We start from the raw sequence: 21467 nt of genomic DNA, 5'->3' as shown, positions 1-21467 counted from the left end.
CCGCCAAGTCTTTTCTGGGCAGCGTTTTAAACCCCTGGATAGCTTTGCTGCTGTTAAACAGTCAGCAGCCAAATGGACAGGATGCCTGTTTGTAACCACCATTATGGCTAAAGTAGGCAAAGCCATTATACAATCCCTATCCCAAATGATGGGGGAACCGGGGCAGAGAGTTTGGGAGGATATGCCCCTCATTCTGAACTGGGAAGGGCTGTTGGTGTGGGTCATTGACTTATTTTTGTTTGTTTGTCAGGATTTTTACCCTGCGTGCCCTCTTAGGGCCACCAAGGTAGCTAGCCAAACAAAACTAACCAATTAAAATCTAATCTTTTAAAAACAAACAAACAATAAAATATACAAATCCGTCATGAAAACAATGTAAAACCAAAGCTTCAAATAAACATCAGAGATAAAAGCGACAGTTAAAACACTGACAGTGTTTCATGGAGGGCTGAGAGAAGCCCCAAACAGGTATTAAGAATTTCCAAACTGAGGTAGTGTGAGAACGAAGCACACCACTTGGAAATATTCAGCCGATTTTCTGGCTTCATGTAAAGTGTTAACGCAGCAGAAGCATCCCAATACATCCTTTTCTTCTCTGGGTTATTTAAGGATCCTCTGAAACTCTGAGCATCTTTGGAGAATTCGGCCTATTGGTGAGTTAAACAATGGGAAAGTAGGCTGAACAACTTCAACCAAAATGCATCTTTTGCCTTCTTCCTTCTGCTTGTTATTTGAGCCACAGATTTAGAAAACGTTGTCTAGATTTGTAATGGGCCACTCTCTCCTGCTCTGGTTTTTGCATGCTTTTCCTTCAGTCTTTTCCTGCACTTTCTTCAGTTTCTTCTCTGCTTTAATTGTCTGACGTCTTAGCTGAGTTTCCCATATCCTTTTCAAGCTTCTTCCCTTGGGTTTCCAGTTTCTTCTTCATAGCATCGCTTTTCCCATTTCCTCTTTCACGCAAATATGTTGCAGGGGAGTTGTCCTGATATATTTGGAGTAAACTCTTCTTTCCTCACATGAACTCTCATAAAGCTGCCTTATACTGAATCAGACCATCGGTCCATCTAGGTCAGTAATGTCTGCACCAGCACTGGGGTCACAGGCCGAGGTCTTTCACATCATCTGCTGCCTGGTCCTTTTCACTGGGGATGCTGGAGCCTGAAGCTGAGGCCTTCTGTGTGCTCTACCACTGAGCCACGGCCCTTCACAGCCCTGTCAGTAATTCTGTCCAGTTTTTCTCAGTGTACCAGAGAGTCAGAATGGAAACCAGGCTTCTTGAGAGAGGTGTTGGGAGAATCGTGGCCTCTCCCATGGATGTGCCTTTGCTTGAATGTCTGGTGCATGGATGCTCATAAATGCCCTCTGCACATGCTCAGGGAATTCTGTTGATTGTATTTCCCATCTAAAGTCTGGAACAGGCTTCTAGGCTGAGGCTGAAATTCTAGTGGGAGTCAGTCCCATTGAAATCAGTAAGAATTACTTCTAAGTGAACTGTAAGATTGTTTCTGGTGGATAGAGCAAGATTCGAGTCAAGTCACACCTTATAGGCCAACAAGAATTTTTTTTGGGGGGGGGGTGAGCTTTCAAGAGTCAAACTGCCCTTTGTCAGATACTGTCTTCAAGAGTTTTCATTCTTGTTAAGCAAGAAAATAACCGGAATAATTGTATAAATATGTTAAATGGTTATAAAGCACTAATGAATGATTTAGCAGGTAGTTATGTACAAAACATTGCTTAAAATACTAGTCGGTCCTTAAAGATGATGTAGTTTACAGGCTAAGGAGTAGCAAAATAAGTAGGATTAGGTTTATAAACCATTAGGTTATTTATAATGTTTTGATTAGAGAATTAAGAGATTTAGAAACTTTCTATAATGGGGTCTACCAAGTTTGACACCTTTATTATCCTAGCTGATATAGAGCACAGTTAACATATGGCACTTCTTGGAAGGATGGATAAACTATGTTTGGTTTGTGTGAGTATATGTTTTTTGTGTTTTTTTTCTTTTTCTGATAATAAATTAAAAATTATTTTTAAAAAGAGTTTTCATTCTCGAAAGCTTATACCCCCCCACCCAAATTTTGTTGGGCTCTTAGGTGCTACCGGACTCCAATCTAGCTCTTCCTCTGAAGATCAAAATGGCTGCCCACCTGAAACTATATTTCCAGAGGGGAGGAGGTATAGGATTAGTTGGCCCAGGGTCAAATTAAGCATTGAGCCACAGTAGGCCCTAGTCAACCCCCCCTTTCCTTTGCCTTCCCCCCCCCCTCCACAACCGGCCCATGGAATTTGGATCACTGTGGATCAAATGAAGGGAGGGATGAGGCCCAGTTTGACCCTAGGGCTGATGTGGTCACTGAACATTCCCTGGATGTGAGGCACACCCAAGCCCCAAAGGAATCCACCTCCGACTGCCCATCTGCATTTCCATGGCCTCACTGATCAATAGATCTTTCTTGATATCCATCAGGGGAGAATGTGACATGCCCATTCCCCAGTCCCTCCTTTTTCACTGCTGCATTTTTTAAAAGCAAATGACTAAAATGAGGCTATCTAGTGAGAAGACCACTGGACAAGCTCGCTGGACAAGACCTCTGGCCAAGGGAGCTTTGATTCTCGAAAGCGTATACCCCAGAATCATAGAATCATAGAGTTGGAAGGGACCACCAGGGCCATCAAGTCCAACCCCCTGCACAATGCAGGAAATTCACAACTACCTCTCCCCTCCACACCCCTAGAAATTTTGTTGGTCTCGAAGGTGTTCCCTGGACTCGAACCTAGCTGGACAAGACAATAATGCTAGGAAAAGTTGGAGCAGGAGAAAAAGAAGACCCAGCCTGAGCTGGATTGACTCCATCAAGGAAGCCACAGCCTTCAGTTTGCACAGCCTGAGCAAAGTTGTTAGTGATAGGAAAGGACTTTTGGAGGTCGTTCATTCCTCGGAAGCAGCTTGACAGCATTTAACACACACACACACACACATTTTAAAACCACAGCAGTGTCAGGAGATCCCGCCTCCCATGGCCAGGATAGGCGTATAGCTCTGCTGAGCCTGGGAGAAACCCTTAAATCCCATCCCTACAATCTCAAGAATCATGGGGTGGGGGGGGGATCTCATTTGTTTTGGAAATAACATACAACCTCATTTCATGGGGACAGGCCTGGAAACGAAGGCCATGATTAGGAGGCCAAAGGGCAAACCGTGACCAGTCTTGAATTGGAAAATTGTTTGTGTGTGTGTGTGTGTGTAAAGTGCCGTCAAGTTGCAGCCAATTTAAGGTGACCCCTTATGGGGTATTCAAGGCAAGAAACTAACCGAGGTGGTTTGCCATTGCCTGCCTCTGCATCAGGACCCTGGTATTCCTTGGCAGTCTCCCATCCAAAGGATTAGCCAGGGTCAGGGCTGAGAGGGGAGGGGCCGTGGCTCAGTGACAGAGTATGCAGAAGGTCCCAGGTTCAATCCCTGGCATCTCCAGTTAAAGGGACTAGGCAGGTAGGTGATGTGAAAGACCCCTGCCTGAGACCCTGGAGAGCCGCTGCTGGTCTGAGTAGACAATACTGAATATTGTCGAAGGCTTTCACGGTCAGACTTTGATGGACCAAGGGTCTGGTTCAGTAGAAGGCAGCTTCATGTGTTCATGTGTTCATGGCTCAAGTTCACACAGCAAGTTTCCATGGCAGAGCGGGGAGTCGGACACCTTAACCACTACAGCATGCTGCCTTTCACTGGAAAATACTACCCTTAAAAAATAAAGGTCCCCTGTGCAAGCACCGGGTCATTCCTGACCCATTGGGTGACGACACATCCCGACGTTTCCTAGGCAGACTTTGTTTACAGGGTGGTTTGCCAGTGCCTTCCCCAGTCTTCTTCCCTTTACCCCCAGCAAGCTGGGTACCCTTGCAAGATATTAAATCTAAAGGTGCCTTTTGCAACTTCTCTTTTCTCCAGCCCTCTGAAATCAATAAATAGGGTGTCCAAACCGTGCCTTTCATCCCTTTGCTCCTCCCCCCACCCAGCCTGGGAAACTCCTGAATGGGGGTGGGGGGGGGGAGAGACAGGTCAGGCCGGCTCGCGGGAGGCCTGCTTTGCATATTCACGAGAGGGGCGGGGCGGGGGCGGGGCGGCGGGAGGGGATAAATAGGGTCGGGCTCCCTCCTCCCTCCCCTCTTCCTTGCAGCAAAGCGCGGCTCGGAGCATCCTGCCGGCGCTCGCCTCTTGCCCGCTGCCCTTGCCCGCCCGCCGCTCGCCCGGTTCTCGGTCGCCCCCCCACGCTTGGCAGCCCCCCCCCCGAGCGCCCCCTCTTGCAGCCATGGCGGTGGAGAAGGAGAAGAAGACCTGCGGGCAGGTCATGACGGAATGGAAAGAATTCGTCTGGAACCCGCGGACGCGGCAGTTCATGGGGCGCACCGGCAGCAGCTGGGGTGAGTCTCGGGGCGGGGGGGGGCACTCGCGGGGGGGGGCTTGTGGCCCTCCCCCCCCCGGCTCCTGCGATCAGGCTTTGATGACAAGATAGTTCAAGGACTTGGCGAGCCCCGGGGGATTATTTAAAGGGGGGGATTAGTGGCGCCTGGGGGGGCACGCGAGAGTGGATTATTTGGGGGGGGGGGATTGAGAGCCGGAGCCGGCCTCTTCGGTTTGCACGGGAAGAGCAATCGTCCTTTGCAAAGAAGGGGCTTTTTTTCTGACAAGCTCTTTCTTGGGGGGGGGGGTTGCAGCCCTATTTAGTGTATGGAGGGAAGCTCTGATATTGTCCAAGCAGGGGGTGGGCTCTGTGAGTGTGTGGGGGAGAGATTAAGGAAGATCTTCCTGCAATAGACCGGGAGGTGGTTAGATGCATGGAGGCTTTTGGGGGGCGCGGGGGGGGGGCAACCCCGGTGGAGGATGCTGGTGGAAAAGGAGTAGTCTTATTGCTCGTGGGTTGCCGGAGCGAAAGCAGGTCTTGGCGGTACTATGGAGCTGGGAGGAAGGGGGGCTGCTTCGCCCTCCCAGGCTTTCTAAGGGGAGGGTTAAACTCCCTCCCCATTTGCAGTTCTCCGTTGTGCAATGCGAAGAATGGCTGGAAAATGGGGTGGGGGGGAGACTCCAAAAGAGATATTCTGACATTCTGAACGATTCTCCCGTCTGAAATAGTTCTGGTTTAGACTGCCTGGGGGTCAGAGGCGTTTCAATAGTGGTCCAAACTGGGGGGGGGGTTACTGCAAGGCCCCTTTGAAGCCGGATTGGGGGGGGGTGTCAAGGAAATATGGGTTAAAAATGCTGGAAAGGGGGAAGCAGAGTTCCTGTTCCCTTGTGGGTGAGAAGGCTTCTTGCTTTTTATGGGAGGCAGCTTGAACGTTAAAATGGGGGGGGGGTATTAAGGAAGCTCTGGTTGCTGGTTAGGGAGTAAAAAGCGAGGGGGGTCTGGAGAAATGGGAATGGTGTCAGAGAGGGAGATGGCTCTTGGCCGTGTGAACCCAATGTAGGCCTAATTTTTTTTGGGGGGTGAGTAAAAGATATCTTGCAGTCCTGAGTTTATTGACAGGATTCCAAAGAGGGTGTCTTGAAGATGGAGGCAAAAGTGGGGGGAGTTGAGGCTATCTGGGGCTCCCTTTCTTGAAACCAATTTTTTTGGGGGGTGTCCTCTTTCCAATTTTGGGACCCAGCAAAAGGTACTTCTGCTGCTAGAGCAGCAGGAAAAGTAGGCCATTCTGCTTTTTTCCTGCCGAGTTGGCCTCAAAGCCCCCTCCACCCACCCAGTCTGTCAACAAGCCCCCCCTCCATACTCTGGGGGGGGGCAGCTAGTTGCTGGTCTCCCTTCCCTTCTGTCCTGCATCTCTTCCAATATCTTCTGCCCTCCCCCTTTCCCAAAATTAGGCACTGGTATGCGTACAAGCTTCCACCCCCCCAAAAAAACACAACATTTCTGTGCTCTCTCACCATGCCTCAGCATCTCCCCCCCCCCAATCTCTGGGGAAGTCTTTGCAAATATGGTTTCATCAAGGGCCCCTTCTTCCATTTGCTAGACCCCCCCATGTGTAAACTCTTAACCTGTAGATTTCCCCCTTTCCAGACCCCCCCCCAGTATGATTTTTTGCATCCTATGGGAGGATTTTGAACCCTGGGGAGGGCTCACCTCTACCTTCCACCAGCTTCTTGACCTCTCCCCCCAATACCCCAATGTTTCATCTCCCCCCCCCCCACAAGGCTGCAAAGAAATGGGGGAGGGTGGCTGGCATGCTAATGAATCATTCTGGGAACTGGGAAGATGAGGATTCTCTGGGGTGGGGGGACCAGCTGACCCCCCCCCTTCTTAGACTGTGTGTCTTATCACAATTTATGTCTCTTTTCTTTGTGGCTCTGAGCTTGTGTGTGTGTGTGTGTGTGTGTGTTGGTCATCTGGGGAGGGGGGGCGTTGGTTGGCAGAGGATTTACTTTTAGTCTGACTTGCATTTCCCTGCAGAGGGCATGCTGCTCCACCTCCCCCACCCCACTGCAGTAGCTGATACTGATGGGGGGTAGAGGGACCTACATTTGTCAGTCCTTGCTAGCTTCCTTCTCCGTTTGGCAGGAGGTTTGGTTGGGTTCAGCACTGCAGAGGGTGTGTGTGTGTGGGGGGGGGAGGCATTGGCTCAGGTTGGGCCCAGTCTGATGCGGATGGTGCTGGCCAGAGGAAAGGAGGGTTTACTCTGCGGTGGAGAACAGGTGGGGTTCTCCAGTTCCTCCCTTTATTCCAATGCATGTATTGATTGGCCAACATTGCCGCTTTGGGCACAGAGGCAAATAAATCTCTCCCTGTGTGCTTCTGCGGAGGAGTTGGGATCAGACGGCCCCACAGGCAGGCATCCCCTAATATCCCCCCACTCCAGGCCTGGTTGGCTGGCCAATGGATGAGCTGACAGAGAAGGAACTCCTCCGGAAGGGGGCTGACGGAGAGATTTTGATGCAGGAGATTTTGGTATTGAGTCCTGCTTGGGTTTGGCAGATACGATAAGTGTGGCTGTGCTGGGAGAGGGGAGCTGAATGAGAGGGTTTTTTTGGGTAGGGGGCTTTGGAGAATGGCTACAACTTTAGGGTTGTGGGTGGCTTTCCTGTTGAGGCAAAGGACTCATTTGTGAATCCCGTGAAGGGGGACTGGCCAGGGAGGTGGTAAGAGGATGTTTTGGGGGTTTGGAGGAGGTGCCTAGAAATAAGAGTTTGGGTGATGGAAGGGCTTTGGAGTCCTCCATCCCTGTTCTTGGAAAGGAGGTCCCAGGCTCTACAAAAGGACCCCCCCTCACTTCCTTTGCCAGCTGTACCATCTTCACCACCTTGAGTCTTCTGCTTCCAGATTCTCTTTTTTGCTCTGTCCAATAGGTGTAGTAAGGACACGAATGCCATTACCGACAGCCAGCGTGATATAATGGTTAGAGTGTCAGACCAGGATCTGGGAGGCCAAGGTTCAAATCCCTGCTCTGCCAGGGAAGCTGTCCAAGGGACCTCGGGCCAGTCAAATACTCTCAGCCTAGCCTACCTCACAGGGTTGTGGTGAGGACAAAACAGAGGAGAGGAGAATGATGCGTACATCCTTTGATTTCCCATTGGCAGGAAAGACAAGGTATAAGTGAAGCAAATACTGCGGCCATCACCCGTCAGCTTCTGCCTTTGGGGGTGAATGGTTTGGAAGTTGTAGTTTACCAGTAAGGGCCAACGTGTTTGGGGGGGGGGGGAATGTAGATTGCTTTCCATTGGGGAATCTGGTGTGGAAATTGCCTTCTTGGCCTTTGCGTATATTTGTAGGGGGAGTCCAAAGTCCTACCTTTAGGCTTTGGAGAACGTTGTACACTTAAAAGAGTAACTTGCTGGGCTGAGTTTTTCTCTCCTTTAAAATTTCACATGGTTTACTTGAGGTTCACATCTACAATATGCAGATTCTCAGGTTCTCATTAAGTCTTGTTAACTTGGGGAGGTGGGCCTGACTAGTTGAGTGTGTGGGCAGCCTTTTTTGAAAATTAATATTGGGATTACTACAAATTTACTCCGGGTACTGAGAAGCTGCCTCATGCATTTCAGTACCTGCCTTACTTAAGTGCATGAGGCAACTGAGACAATTCTTGTTTGCCACACAGCCCTTGCCTCTCTTTACTCTTGTCCTGGGCCTGCAGTGACTCTCTGGTTCAGAAATGCTGGTGGTTTGCATATTATAGTCACAAGAGAGAGCTGGATGGCTCCACGTTCATTTGAACAGAATGTTTTGAAGTTGCGTAGCCTATGGAGTTCAGGTGTTGCAACCTTGATCTGGGCGGGTCAGATGCTTGCTCCCACCTAGAGAATCTGTGGTTTCTTTTGGAGGAGTACTTGCCTTTCTGCCTCCCGGTCTGTGAAATAATAGGGACGACCTATTTCAGTCACCACGCTGTGAATCTGCTCACAAGCATCCAGCCTTTATAGTCTTAACCAATTCTCTTAACAATCTTGCTTGGGCAGGGAGCTTGTATCCATGGTAAGGCCTGGGTGTAAACGTGGAGTAAAACTGGAAATTTACAGAGCTCTGATCCATCACTGTTTGGGGGAAGAAGTTCAATTCCTGCTGTAGGCTTCAGGAAGATTGAAGAGAGCTTTTTTTTTTAAAGATGTCTTTAAGATCTTGTAAAACGTCTTGCCAGTTGATTGCTATACTAGTGAAATGTTTGCTCAGCCTTAACACCAGGTTGTCACTGGCGTCTGTTTTGTCTCCCATCTTTTGTCTCCCAACAAGAGACCTTCCCCCCTTCCACTATTCTTCCAATGGCTCAACCATTTTGGCTTGAAGTGATTGATTAGACTTTAAATATGTTTGCATATTGCAGAGCCTTAAGCTGAGGAACCTGGATTCTTACCCCATCCCACCCCTTGCCTTGAAATGTGTTTCTTGTTCGGGTACCCCCTCAAGGGGCTTTGGAAGATTGCTTGCTATTCCATGCTTGAGGATACAGGCAAGAAGTGGGGAATGGCCCTGTGGTCCCCTTTGGAACTGAAAAGTAGCCCAAAAAGCATGAAATAACAGTGGTGGTCTGTTTCTCTCAATGCGATATCCCTGGAGACTTGGATGCCTGGGGGTGCCATCGTAACCACGGAAGTGTTTCCTGGGGCCTGCTTTTTGCTTCCTCAAAGGAAGGTTCAGCCCTGGTTTTTCTCTAGGAAGAAGAGATGCTTCAGAAGACCCTCCCCCCATTACCCCTTGAGTCTGCATAGCTGCCCCCTATCATGGCAGCATGGTTGGCATGGAACCGCTAAACACTTTACGATTGCTTCCCATGGCAGCCATTTTGTGCCCCCTGCCCTTTTTCAAAATTCCAAAACTGCCCACAGCTCCAGCAAGGCTGGAGACCCCCCCTCATCCTAAGGAAAGGCCTTTTCTTTAAAAAAACACAACTAAAAAACCCTGCCCCCCCCCAGATGGTGGCAACTGTATTCTCATGCCTTCGTTTGTGTGGCCTTTTTATTTACTTCATTTTCCCAGCCTTTCTCCCCTGTGGGACCCAAAGTAGCTCCTGTTCTTCTCTCCTCCATTTTCTCCTCACAACAACCCAGTGAGGTAGGTGAGGCTGAGTGTGTATGACTGGCCCAAGGTCACCCAGCGAGCTTCCTTAGCAGATCAGGAATTCGAACCTGGGTCTCCCAGGTCCTAGTCCAATGTTACTGTGGCTTCTTTATCACAACCACCACCCTGTGAGGTAGTCTCGGATGAGCAAGCGACTGACCTGAAGTCACCCAGTGAGCTTCTATGGCAGAATGGGTAGTCATAGAATCATAGAGTTGGAAGGGACCACCAGGGTCATCTAGTCCAACCCCCTGCACAATGCAGGAAATTCACAACTACCTCTACCCCACACTGCCAGTGACCCCTACTCCATGCCCAGAAGATGGCCAAGGTGCCCTCTCTGTCTGTCAGATCCTTGTCCCATACTATTACCAGTACACCAATATTATGTGGAGTGGGGGCATAAGAGAGACAATAATGTACATTCACCAGGTAGCAGAAGAAAATTGTTCTGTGCCTTTTGGTTCAAGTGGTTGATAGTGGTGTTTGAATGCTCTTGAGGTACACTTTGGTGTCTGTAATCTTAATGCAGGAGGCTACATTTAATATTAATAATTTACTATTAGTTTAAAGTCAGGTATATTTTCATGTCATGGTAAGAAAGGGGAAGTTGGAGGAGAAATGCTACTTAGTGATGAGCAGCAGTCCTGTTGGAGTTTAGCAGTTACCTACTCTGCACTTACAACCAGGAGCAATGCGGGAGTAAGGCAGCATTCCATTGGGGTTGGCAAAATGGATACTCTGGGGAGTGGCTGTTGCATGTTTATGTTGTGAAAGGAAGCTGTGCGGAAGGAACTGGGGCTGCGCTTGCCCCAAGAGAGGAGAGACAGTCCTCTTCATCCCAGTATGGTAGGATCCTTCACCGAACATCAAGCGGAGATGCTGTCCAATCCTGCAGTGAATAAATACTTCCTGCCCTGTAACCCTTTTGGACATAACTTCAAGATACATTTTGAGTCTGTTCTGCAGTAATGAAGGAGAGGCACTCTGCACATGCTAGAAGGTCCTTCACAGTTCCCTATTTGAGTCTTGTCACTGATACTGGACCAGGAGACTGGTTCAAATGAAACTCTGCTCTAACCATTACATTACTCTGCTCCCTTACCTAGAGGTGGGCGCATGACCTTGGGAGCCCTGTTGGCCGTGGCGGACTGACCAGGGTGATAGCTTGCCCAATGGGAAGTGGGCCCTGAGGGCCCCTGATGACACGGGGGGGGGGCTTAAACATTAGACAAGATGTTAAAAACGTTAATGACCTTTTAGAAGCTTGAAAATATAGAATTATTTAAATTATTTATTTAAAATTTTAAAAAAATAAAATTCAGTTATAACAATTGGTATTTACATGTAGTATCTACTACATACTGCCAGTAATGTGCACACTGTAATCACTAAAAATATACATTTATTTTGCAAAAATTTTAATGGTAGCTTTTTCCCACTTATGTATTTTTTGAAAATTTTATTTATTTCTTATAAAAATTAAATGATAGCCATATAGTTGTGGGTGGGGGCCCCCTTTGTCTCCTGGCAACCAATATTTTTAGACCCAGTCTGCTACTGCCTGTTTACCAGCTGTGTCCACTTCTGGGCAGCAGCTGGCAAATAATTGGCTGGTGGCTGTGCCCTCTCACAAGGAACTTGGGACTCCTGGTAACTCCCCCCTTCCCATTTATTACACCCCTAAACACAGAGGGCTTGTAGTTTGTACGATCGAAGGATTTGAGACAGGTTTAGGGGGCAACCCTTTGCTGGAGGTATCCCCTGTCACAGATCGTTCAGCTTGCCCTACTGTTGAACCACTTGTGATATCTAGAAGCTGTCAGGAGGTTGGAGGGCCCTCTCGGATTTCCTCCCCCCCTTCAATCATCTAATTAAATTGGCACGAAGCCCTTCTTGATAATGAGGCCGTTACGAAGGGCAAGTTTGCATGTGTGTGTATATGGGGCAGAGAATACATTGGAATAAAACTTGGTTGTGAGATTGAGGGCTGTGGAAACAGTTTTCAGGACCTGAACAGGACATTCAGCTGGACTTTGGCAGCAGCAATTCTCATGGGATGGGGGGGTTGCAGAGCTTCTGGGGATGTCTGTGGTCTTGGGAGGGTAAGAATGTAAGAAAGGCCCTGCGGGATCAGACCCAGGCCCATCAAGCCCAGCAGTCTGTTCACACAGTGGCCAACCAGGTACCTCCAGGAAGCCCACAAGCAAGACAACTGCGGCAGCACCATCCTGTCTGTGTTCCTCCGCACCTAATATGATAGGCATGCTCCCCAGATACTGGAGAGGATAGGCATGCATCATGACTAGCACCCATTTTGACTAGTAGCCATGGATAGCCCCATCCTCCATAAGAACATAAGGAAGGCCCTGCTGGATCAGACCAAGGCCCATTGAGCCCAGCAGTCCATTCAGACAGTGGCCAAACAGGTGCCTCTGGGAAGCCCCCAAGCAAGATGACTGCAGTAGCATTGTCCTGCCTGTGCTCCACAGCACCTCGTATAACAGGCCTGCTCCTCTGAGACTGGAGAAAAATAGGTATGCATCTTGACTAGTATCCATTTTTACTAGTAGCCATGGATAGCCCTCTCCTCCATGAACGTGTCCACTCCCTTCTTAAAGCCTTCCAAGTTGGCAGCCATCACCACGTCCTGGGGCAGGGAGTTCCACAATTTAACTACGCATTATGTGAAGAAATACTTCAGGTCTGAGTGGGGAAGAGAGGGCTGTGCTTTTGGGGCTGCCCTGCCTTGACTTTCTTCCCCCTCTAATTGTGTCCCTTCTCTTCTCCCCCCCAGCTCTGATCCTGCTCTTCTATCTGGTATTCTACGGTTTCCTCACGGCTCTCTTCACGCTCACCATGTGGGTGCTGCTGCAGACGGTGGATCCGAATATCCCCAAATACCAGGACCGCCTCTCTATCCCAGGTAAGGCTCCTGCCCAGGATAGTTACCACCCTGGATCTTTCACGGGGAGGGGCTGTCCCGGTGGCTGTGTCTTGTGCTCACACTGGTCTTGCCCATTGTTGAGCGGTGAGCTTCTTGGGCACTGGTATAGGCCAGGTTCATGCCGGGCACCTCTGTGTGACAGACAGCCCAGGCTCAGTAATGGAATGAACTGTGTGGGGCGGGGGGGAGTAGAAAGTGCTGTGTGTCGGCTTCAGCCCCAGTCTACCTAGTAATCTTATGCTCGGGTGTTTAGAGCATGGCTGAATGGTTAAAGCACTCTAGACATGTGAAGACAAGAGGGCTTCCAAACATCTTCTGAGCCCTAGTGCTGAGAACGGGCGCTCTGACTCAAACGGAAGCCCTGGGGGAAGGGGTTAGGGGACAAGCTGAGCATTGCCAGAAATGCCCCTAGGGTAGCATGGTGTAGCCAGCATGGAGTAGTGGTTTGGAGTGGTGGACTCTAATATGGAGGACTGGATTTGACTCCCCACTCCTTCACATGAGCGGCAGACTCTAATCTGGTTTCCCCACTCCTACACATGAAGCCTGCTGGGTGACCTTGGACTAGTCACAGCTCTCTTAGAGCTCTTTCAGCCCCACCTACCTCACAGGGTGTCTGTTGTGGGGAAGGGAAGGTGATTGCAAGCCGGTTTGATTCTCCTTAAAAGGTAGAGAAAGTTGGCATATAAAAAACCAACTCTTCTTATTCTAATCTGTTTAGAGGTCTTGAGGAAAGGGAGGGGGGAAAGATTTGTGAACTCTCCCAACACATTCAGAGCAACGTTGCACCCTGACAACGACCCTGTAAAGTAGAGATGAGTTCATACAGGAAAGATGAAGAGCTGAGAAGGGGTTTTGCCCTCTGGTTTCCCAAGGCCAACCCATAGCTAGGCTGGCAGAGAAGAGGGAGGCCGTGTGAGGCCCTGCTGTCGCATATGGCGCTAATGGCATTCCAGCAGGCATATCCACAATATTACAGGCGTCAAACTGGTTAAGCAGTCGCCTCCTCTTTGTAGAGAATCCTGGGAATTGTAGTCTTGGGGGAGCAGAGAAATTGCTAAGCTTTCTAACCCTCAGAAGATGAGATTCCTCCAGGGATAGGCTATGGCAGCTATAGTAAGTTTAGCTTAAAATCATAGAGCGGGAAGGAGGCCATACAGGCCTTCTGGTCCTGCCTCCTGCTCAATGCAGGATCAACTGAGAGCATCCCTGACAAGTGTTTATCCAGAGAGGGTTTTGCCTCCAAGGGGTTTTGGAGAGTCAGGTGGAGCGATGGACTTGTTTGCATGGGATTGGAGCGAGTCTCTGTCCGATTCTAACATCTTCCCTTCTGTTTCTTCCCTCCCAGGCATGATGATCCGCCCTAAGACGAATGCTCTGGAGATCTCCTACAACTTGACCAGCACAGAAGTCTGGGAGGATTACGTGAGGATGCTGAACAATTTTTTGGCGGGTGAGTGATGGTAACCATCCCTTTCCATCCTTCGGGTTTTAAACTCCAGGTTAGGAAATTCCTGGAGATTCGGGGATGAACCCTGGCGAAGGTTGGGTTTGGGAAGGGAAGGAACTTTAGCAGGGTCTCATGCCATAGAATCCACCCTACAAAGCAGCCCTTTTCTCCAGGGGAAATGATCTCTCTGTAGTCCGGAGCTCACTTGTAATTGCAGGCGATCTCCAGGCCCTACCTGGATGTTGGCAACCCTACCCACCAGCATGATAACGGTGCCAAGTTTTCTGTTGCCCCAGAAGGTCAGACCAGGACCAACAGGTTGAAATTAAATCAAGAGTTTCCATCCAGACATTAGGAAAAACTTTCTAACAGAGCAGTTTCTCAGTGGAACAGGCTTCCTCAGGAGGTGGTGAGCTCTCCGTCCCTGGAGGTTTTTAAGCAGAGGCTAGATGGCCATCTGTCAGCAGTGCTGATTCTATGACCTTGGTCATCTTCGGGGCATGGAGTAGGGGTCACTGGGGGTGTGGGGGGAAGGTGGTTGTGGGTTTCCTGCATTGTGCAGGGGGGTTGGACTAGATGACCCTGGTGGTCCCTTCCAACTCTAGGATTCTATTTAACAGCTCATGGGTGGAATGGGAGGGAGAGTTCCTAACTAGCATGATGGAGTGCTGACCCCCAACCCCACCTCTGCCGGACCCCTCATGCCACGCTGTCAAACCAGCTGGTGCCCTCTGGCTGTAGTAATTGGTCAAACAAGCCAATAACCAGCAGTACTCCTTCCTGTGTATTTAGCCTTCAAGCAGCGGCTGGACAAACACTTGTTGGGGATGCTCTAGGCTGATCCTGCATTGAGTAGGGGGTTGGACTAGATGGCCTCTATGGCCCCTTCTGCATTGAGTAGGGGGTTGGACTAGATGGCCTCTATGGACCCTTCCAACTATGTGATTCTAAATGTGTCAGTGGCTTTCCCCAAAAATTACTTTATCAGTTTTGGCCAAGAATTTCCACCCTTCTATAAAAGTAGTTATAATGAAATTAATCTTTGTACTGTCCGTTGGAGGCATAGTGACGTGCAAAGAAGAAATGAGCTACAGAAAGCCCCTGGTTCGAATTTCTCCTGTGCCCAGAACATGCCGGGTGGCTTATCAGCAAGCCATGCTCTTGGGCTTCCCATTGGCCAGCATATATAAAATAATGCACGTGAACTCCTTTGTTTGAATATTCCAGAGCTCTGTGTAAATGCTTATGAAGATTGTTGGGAGAAAGTGTCACTGGGGTGGCTGGTCCCGGGGACATTTTTAGCAACTCAAATTGGATAATTTTGTTTAGTCGCTGAGCATACGTACATGCTGCCTGCACTTCTGGGCTGGGTCATCTACTTATCTTCTGTTTCTATTTGGTCACCTTTGACTGATGCTTAAACATACATCTGAATTGTGTCGCTGTGTGGTTTCCAATGGATAGAAACTTCTGGGAATCACCAACCATTGAGGACGTAGTGATATCCTCTGGCTAAGACGCCTTTGAAGAAGGGGAGGGAATTAGATTAATGAATACATTCAATTAATAAAGAGACCCGGTGTGGTATAGTGGTTAAGAGTGTCAGACTAGGATCTGGGAGACCCAGATTTGAATCCCCGCTCTGCCATGGAAGCTTCCTGCGTGACTGTGGGGGCCAGTCACACACTACCTACCTCTCAGGGTTGTTGTTCTGAGGAAACAATGGAGGAGAGGAGAACATTGTAAGCTGTTTTGGGCCCCATGGAGGAGAAAGGCGAGGTATAAAAGAAGTAAATAAGTAAACAAAATTCATTTACGTTTGACCCATAAGCAGCCATAATAAACCCGCAGAGCAAATGTTCAGAATACTTCGGTGGGGGGGGGGAACACACAATGGGGGAGGCTGCTTGGGGGTGTAGTGGTTAAGAGCAATGGTTTGGAGCGGTGGAGTCTTGATCTGGAGAACCGGGTTTCCCCACTTCTGCATGTGATCAGCGGACCCAAATCTGGTGAACTGGGTTGTTTTCCCCACTCCTGAGCATGAAGCCAGCTGGGTGACCTTGGGCTAGTCACAGCTCTCTTAAGAGCTCTCCCAGCCTCACCTACCTCACAGGGTATCTGTTGTGAGGAGGGGAAGGGGTGATTTTAAGCTAGTTTGATTCTCCCTTAAGTGGTAGAGAAAGTTGGCATATAAAAACCAACTCCTCTTTGTGGGGTTGTTTTGGCTAGGAGGATACTAGGCTAGTGAAACCTGTAAGGATTTCTCAGAAAAGGGAAAATATGTAAATATTTTGGTGGTTCTGAACTATGCCTTTTCCAGATGGCTGCACCTTGCCCTGGGGGCCCACAAATTGAACGTTACCTCCTGGGACTGATCCACGTTCTCTTTTATTGCAGACTACAACGATTCCCGGCAAGCAGCCAACAACGAGCTCTGCGTCCCGGGACGTTACTTCGTGCAGCCGGACAACGGGGTTCTGAACCACCCCAAGCGGGCCTGCCAATTCAACCGCACCATGTTGGGGAGCTGCTCGGGCCTCGTGGACACCACCTATGGCTACCGGGAAGGCCGCCCGTGCATCCTGGTCAAGATGAACCGGGTAGGTCGCCCAGGTGGGGAGACCCCCCCTCCGAGACTGGCCAAGATTTGGGGTTCTGTTCCCCAGTTTTAACTCAGGAGGTGGCTCCCTCTGGCAGCTCCCTCTGGCTCCCCCAGGCTTTATGGGGCTGTTGTCCCTGTGGGCACCTAATTTTCTTGTGAGAAGAGGTGGCGAGGCCTGAACCTCCACCCCCTGAAGGGACCTGCCAACCAATTCTGTTGCTGTAGGCATCTCTGAGTACAGGGGAGGGGCTGGGAGAGCACCTGCGTGGCATGGGGATGGTCCCAGGCTCAACAAAAGAACATAAGAAAAGCCCTGCAGGGTCAGACCCAGGCCCATCAAGTCCAGCAATCTGTTCACACAGTGGCCAACCAGGTGCCTCCAGAAAGCCCACAAGCAAGACGGCTGCAGCAGCATTGTCCTGCCTGCATTCCACAGCACCTGGTATAATAGGCATGCTCCTCTGATCCTGGAGAGAATAAGTGAGCGTACTGACTAGGATGGACCAAGGGTCTAACTTAGTATATATACTAATTTGGTATAAGGCGGCTTCAGGAGAGCGACTGGCTCAGCGGTAGAGCACCTGCTTGGCTTGCAGAAGGTCCCAGGTTCAGCCCCGGCACCTCCAGTTAAAAAGGATCAGGTTGTATGTGATGGGGATGACCTCGGCCCAAAGAGCTGCTGCCAGTCTGAGCAGACAATACTGACTATGATGGACCGATGGTCTGTTTTGGTATCAGGCAGCATCATGTGTTCGGGGCAGAAGGCTAGGCTTTCATTCCTCGGGGAGGCCCGGCTTGACGGAAGGGCCTCCAGTTGCTGACTCCTAATTTACTGTGTGTGATGGGTAGAACGTGGGTCTTTCCCAGAGCAAGGTGAAGAATTTCCTGCCAATGTTGGCCTATCCCCGCTTTTGCTCTTCTATTCTGTTAGGGTGGGGTTAGAATAACGGGGAGGTCCAACTCCTGTCTCACCCTTTTCTCTCCATCCCTCTCTCTTTCCAGGTCATCAACTTCTTTGCGGGTGCCAACAAGACCATGAATATTTCCTGTGCATCAAAGGTAAAACCTGGGAAGTGTCTTCAGAGTGCATTTTCCTGACTCTCCCCCTCTCATTTTTCTTCCACCAACTTCTCATTTCATTCCGCTAACGCTCTTTTCTTTTACTTCCTCCTCCCTTTAAAACAAAACAAAATCCCGTCCCTTCAGAAATTCAGATCTACCACCACGGTAAGGGCCCACCTCTCCAAAAAGATGGACTGATCAATCTAGCAGTGCTTAGGAAGATGTTGCAGCTTTTTGGAGATGGTGCTTGAAGCCTAGAGTCCCGCATCTCGACTGCTGCTTCTAGCCTGATCAGTCTCCTTGCTTCCAGTAGTTCTGATTCTCCCAACCAGATTCCATACACTGCTGTAATAAGCACCTCTTCTGTTCCAAGTAACTTTCTCCCCAGTTCCCTTTTTGGTAGCACCTCGCCCCCCAATGTCCATCTCCCATAGAGAACTGTAATTTCCATTTCCTTTGCAACACTGTTCTTTTATATGCCACTCCCTATTTTTGGGTACCACTGGAACATTTGCCAGTCAGTTTTTATTAGTGCAAAACCTTGATCAGAGACTGCTTTTAAAAGTCTCCCTTCAGGGGAACTTCATGAGCTCTGTAAATACTTGATCACTACTGACTGATTTTGTTCGAACTGGAGAAGCCCTAGAGTGTTACCATTAATGGGTTAACTCTGTGGGATCCAAGCCGCCTAATTCCCTTCCCGGGTTGTGTGGCCAAGGATATCTGTTCTCCTTGGGAAAGAGTCGCTTCCTTCCCTCTGAATTATAAAATACAAGCGGCTCATCTCCCCCTTCGGGGATGGTACCCAATGAATTGCTCCTGCTTTTTATCTGCTGAGAATGGAAAGATCAGAAGGCCTGTAATTTGCAAACGTCCCGTCTTGTAACTCCAGAGTTATGTCCAATAGACTAGAAAAAGTTTTTGTAGTTAATCTCCCAAATGTTGAAGGCCTTCCTCTGCTTTCTGTCAGTACTATCCTTTCCCCAGTAATTAAAGGCTGTATGTATTCTGTGCGTAAACACTTTGAAACATACGTACATCTGATATATTTCAATGCATTGTCTTCTTTCTTGTCAGATCGGTAGTCAAGGGGAAGAGGTGTGGTAAATTTCTCTTCCACCCCTCCAAAAATATTGGAAATCCTGTACAGCTCTGTAAAGGAAAGCTGGGCTTGCATTAAGCATATACTGCATTTTGTAGCCAACTTAAAATACTGCTTCTAGATGCTTCAGTAGCAGAGGATGAACAGCCCTTGTGAGAGAGTGGATCTCTTCCCCCCCCCATTGCTGCTGTCTGTTTTTCTTCCCTCTCCATTTGCTCATTCATTCTGTCTTTTTTTTCCCTTCCATCATCAGAAAAAAGGTTCCCTGGAAGCAATAGTAAGAACGTCATATGGGATTTTGGGAAGGTCTTTGGAGGATTGGGGCTACGTGTTGAGGGTGGGGCCCTATGGAACACTGAAGGGGGTTTGTAGCCATTGGCAGAAGGGTTTGGGGGATGAGCAAAGTGAAGTAGGCAGCCAGTGGGAATGGAAGGGATTGCGCCAGATGTTAGCAAGCTGGGTATGGGTGGAGGTGCTTGGTGGTAGAATGTGCTGTCAATTTGCAGCCATCTTATGGCAACCCAGTAGGTTTTTCAAGGCAAGAGAGGTTCAGGGGTGGTTTGCCATTGCCTGCCTCTGCGTAGCAGCCTTGGACTTCCTTGGTGGTCTCCCATCCAAATACCAACCAGGGCCAACCCTGCTTAGCTTCTGCTTAGCTTCTGGGATCTAACAAGATCGGGCTAGCCGGGTCAGGGAAGTGACATGGGGGCCTCATAATATGTATGGGTGTAAAGGGCAGTGGGGGGGAGCAATACACTGACACTTTCTTTCCTTCCCACAGAAAGAAGAAGATGCCCAGAAACTGGGGGATATTGAGATGTTTCCAGCCAATGGAAACATTGATTTAATGTACTTCCCTTACTATGGAAAAAGAGTTCATGTGAGTATTGAGTCCCATTATCTTCTTCAAGTACCTGCTGGAGGTCTTGGGCATTTCCATCCAGCCACTGTGAACTTCCAACCAGCCTGGAACTTCCTTCAAATGTTTTGGGAAAGAAACGGGCTGATTCTTCTAATGGTGGGGTGGGAGTAGGGTTGCCAGCTCTGTGTTCAGAAATTCCTGGAGATTTTGGGGGTGGAGCCTAGTTTGGGGAGGGGAGGGACCTCAGCAGGATATAATCTAGGGTTGCCAGGTCCCTCTTTGACACTGATGGGAGGTTTTTGGGGTGGAGGGTGGGGTTTGGGGAGGGGAGGGACTTCAATGCAACAGAGTCCAATTGCCAAAGCAGCCATTTTCTCCAGGGGAACTGATCTCTATTGGCTGGAGATCAGCTGTAATAGCAGGAGAACTCCAGCTAGAACCTGGAGGTTACAATCAAAACAAGCAGCACCAAGGCTCACACTGTAAAATGAGAATTTACTGACTTCAGGAGACTACTGCGCTAAATCACAAAGGTGAGTATATCAAACACAAATTACAAAAAAGACAAACAAATATAGGTTACATCACTATACGAGGTATTCCTCATGTAGAGTCCAAAAGAAGGATCCAACAGATGCAAAAGTCCAAATAGTAGTCCAAACAATATGCAAAGGTAGTGTTTCTCCAAAGAAATATGTATCCGAAGAACACCAGTTCCAGGTAAGGTCCAACAGAGCAGAAATCCAATCAAAATATAGGGGTTGCGCCACCCCCAAATGAAATTCCACAAGACCAAGAAAAGGAGAGCCCGTTTGGCCACGATCATAGAGGCATTATTGCCCTGAATGCATAAAAAAGACTGACTGAAGAAGCAATTACTCTGCGAAACGAACACTAATCTAGAAGTGTCGTCTCTCTGTGTTGCTTGGGTTGCAGCACTGGTCTTGTGGAATTTCATTTGGGGTGGCTCAACCCCTATATTTTGATTTGATTTCTGCTCTGTTGGACCTTACCTGGAACTAGTGTTCTTCGGATACATATTTATTTGGAGAAACACTACCTTTGCATATTGTTTGGACTACTATTTGGACTTTTGCATCTGTTGGATCCTTCTTTTGGACTCTACATGAGGAATACCACATATGGTGATGTAACCTATATTTGTTTGTCTCTTTTGTAATTTGTGTTTGATATACTCACCTTTGTGATTTAGCGCAGTAGTCTCCTGAAGTCAGTAAATTCTCATTTTGCAGTGTGAGCCCTGGTGCAGCTTGTTTTGATTGTAAACTACATGGTCTCTAGCACTGGTTAATATTTCAGTACCTGGAGGTTGGCAACACTAATATAATCCCATAGAGTTCCTCTTCCAAAGCAGCCATTTTCTCCAGGGGAACTGGTCTCTGTAGCCTGAAGATCAGTTGTAATTTTGGGATCTCCAGCCACCACTAGGAACCAACTTCACTCACTCTCCCCTCTAAAACCAACAACAACCCAAAATCCTTGCTTGTGCATATGCAATTGGAAGTGAAGTTGTAGGTTTAGCACTCTGGTTTTTTGTCCCAAGACTGGATTTTGGAATTAATCAATTGTTGGTCCCTTTTGTGGGTTAAAAAGGAGTGGGTGAGAGTGGAGCAAAGGAGGCACTGGAGACTTAGCAAGACTCCCGCAGTGTCTCCCAGGCCTTCACACTTCTCCTTCCCTTCCCTCCTCCTGCGCTTCCACCTCCAGGTAAACTACACGCAGCCAGTTGTGGCGGTGAAGTTCCTCAACCTCACTGCCAATTTCGACCACCACGTGGAGTGCAAAATCAACGCTGCCAACATCGCCCCGAATGACGAACGGGACAAGTTTGCTGGCCGCGTCTCGTTCAAGATCCGGGTCGACCGGGAGTGAGCTTCTCTTG

The 21467-nt window shown here is 48.9% G+C and overlaps 1 protein-coding gene across 1 annotated transcript; it reads left to right on the top strand.

The window, feature by feature from the left end:
• Positions 1-4305: 4305 nt before the first annotated feature.
• Positions 4306-21467, top strand: ATP1B2 (ATPase Na+/K+ transporting subunit beta 2). The gene is made up of 7 exons (XM_056863943.1): positions 4306-4422; positions 12337-12465; positions 13835-13939; positions 16334-16536; positions 17541-17597; positions 19484-19582; positions 21293-21467. The coding sequence occupies exons 1-7, from the start codon at positions 4311-4313 to the stop codon at positions 21455-21457; spliced, it is 870 nt and encodes a 289-aa protein (XP_056719921.1). The 5' UTR covers positions 4306-4310; the 3' UTR covers positions 21458-21467.

The sequence above is a fragment of the Euleptes europaea genome, chromosome 18 (genome assembly GCF_029931775.1).
Source record: "Euleptes europaea isolate rEulEur1 chromosome 18, rEulEur1.hap1, whole genome shotgun sequence".
Taxonomy (NCBI): Eukaryota; Metazoa; Chordata; class Lepidosauria; order Squamata; family Sphaerodactylidae; genus Euleptes; species Euleptes europaea.
This window is presented reverse-complemented; position numbering and strand designations above follow the sequence as displayed.

Bases quoted from the DNA above. Each gene is read 5' to 3' on its own strand.
- ATP1B2 (XM_056863943.1), top strand. From the start codon at position 4,311: ATGGCGGTGGAGAAGGAGAAGAAGACCTGCGGGCAGGTCATGACGGAA. The intron at 12,466-13,834 runs GTAAGGCTCCTG...CTTCCCTCCCAG, and splicing joins GGACCGCCTCTCTATCCCAG to GCATGATGATCCGCCCTAAG. The intron at 13,940-16,333 runs GTGAGTGATGGT...CTTTTATTGCAG, and splicing joins GCTGAACAATTTTTTGGCGG to ACTACAACGATTCCCGGCAA.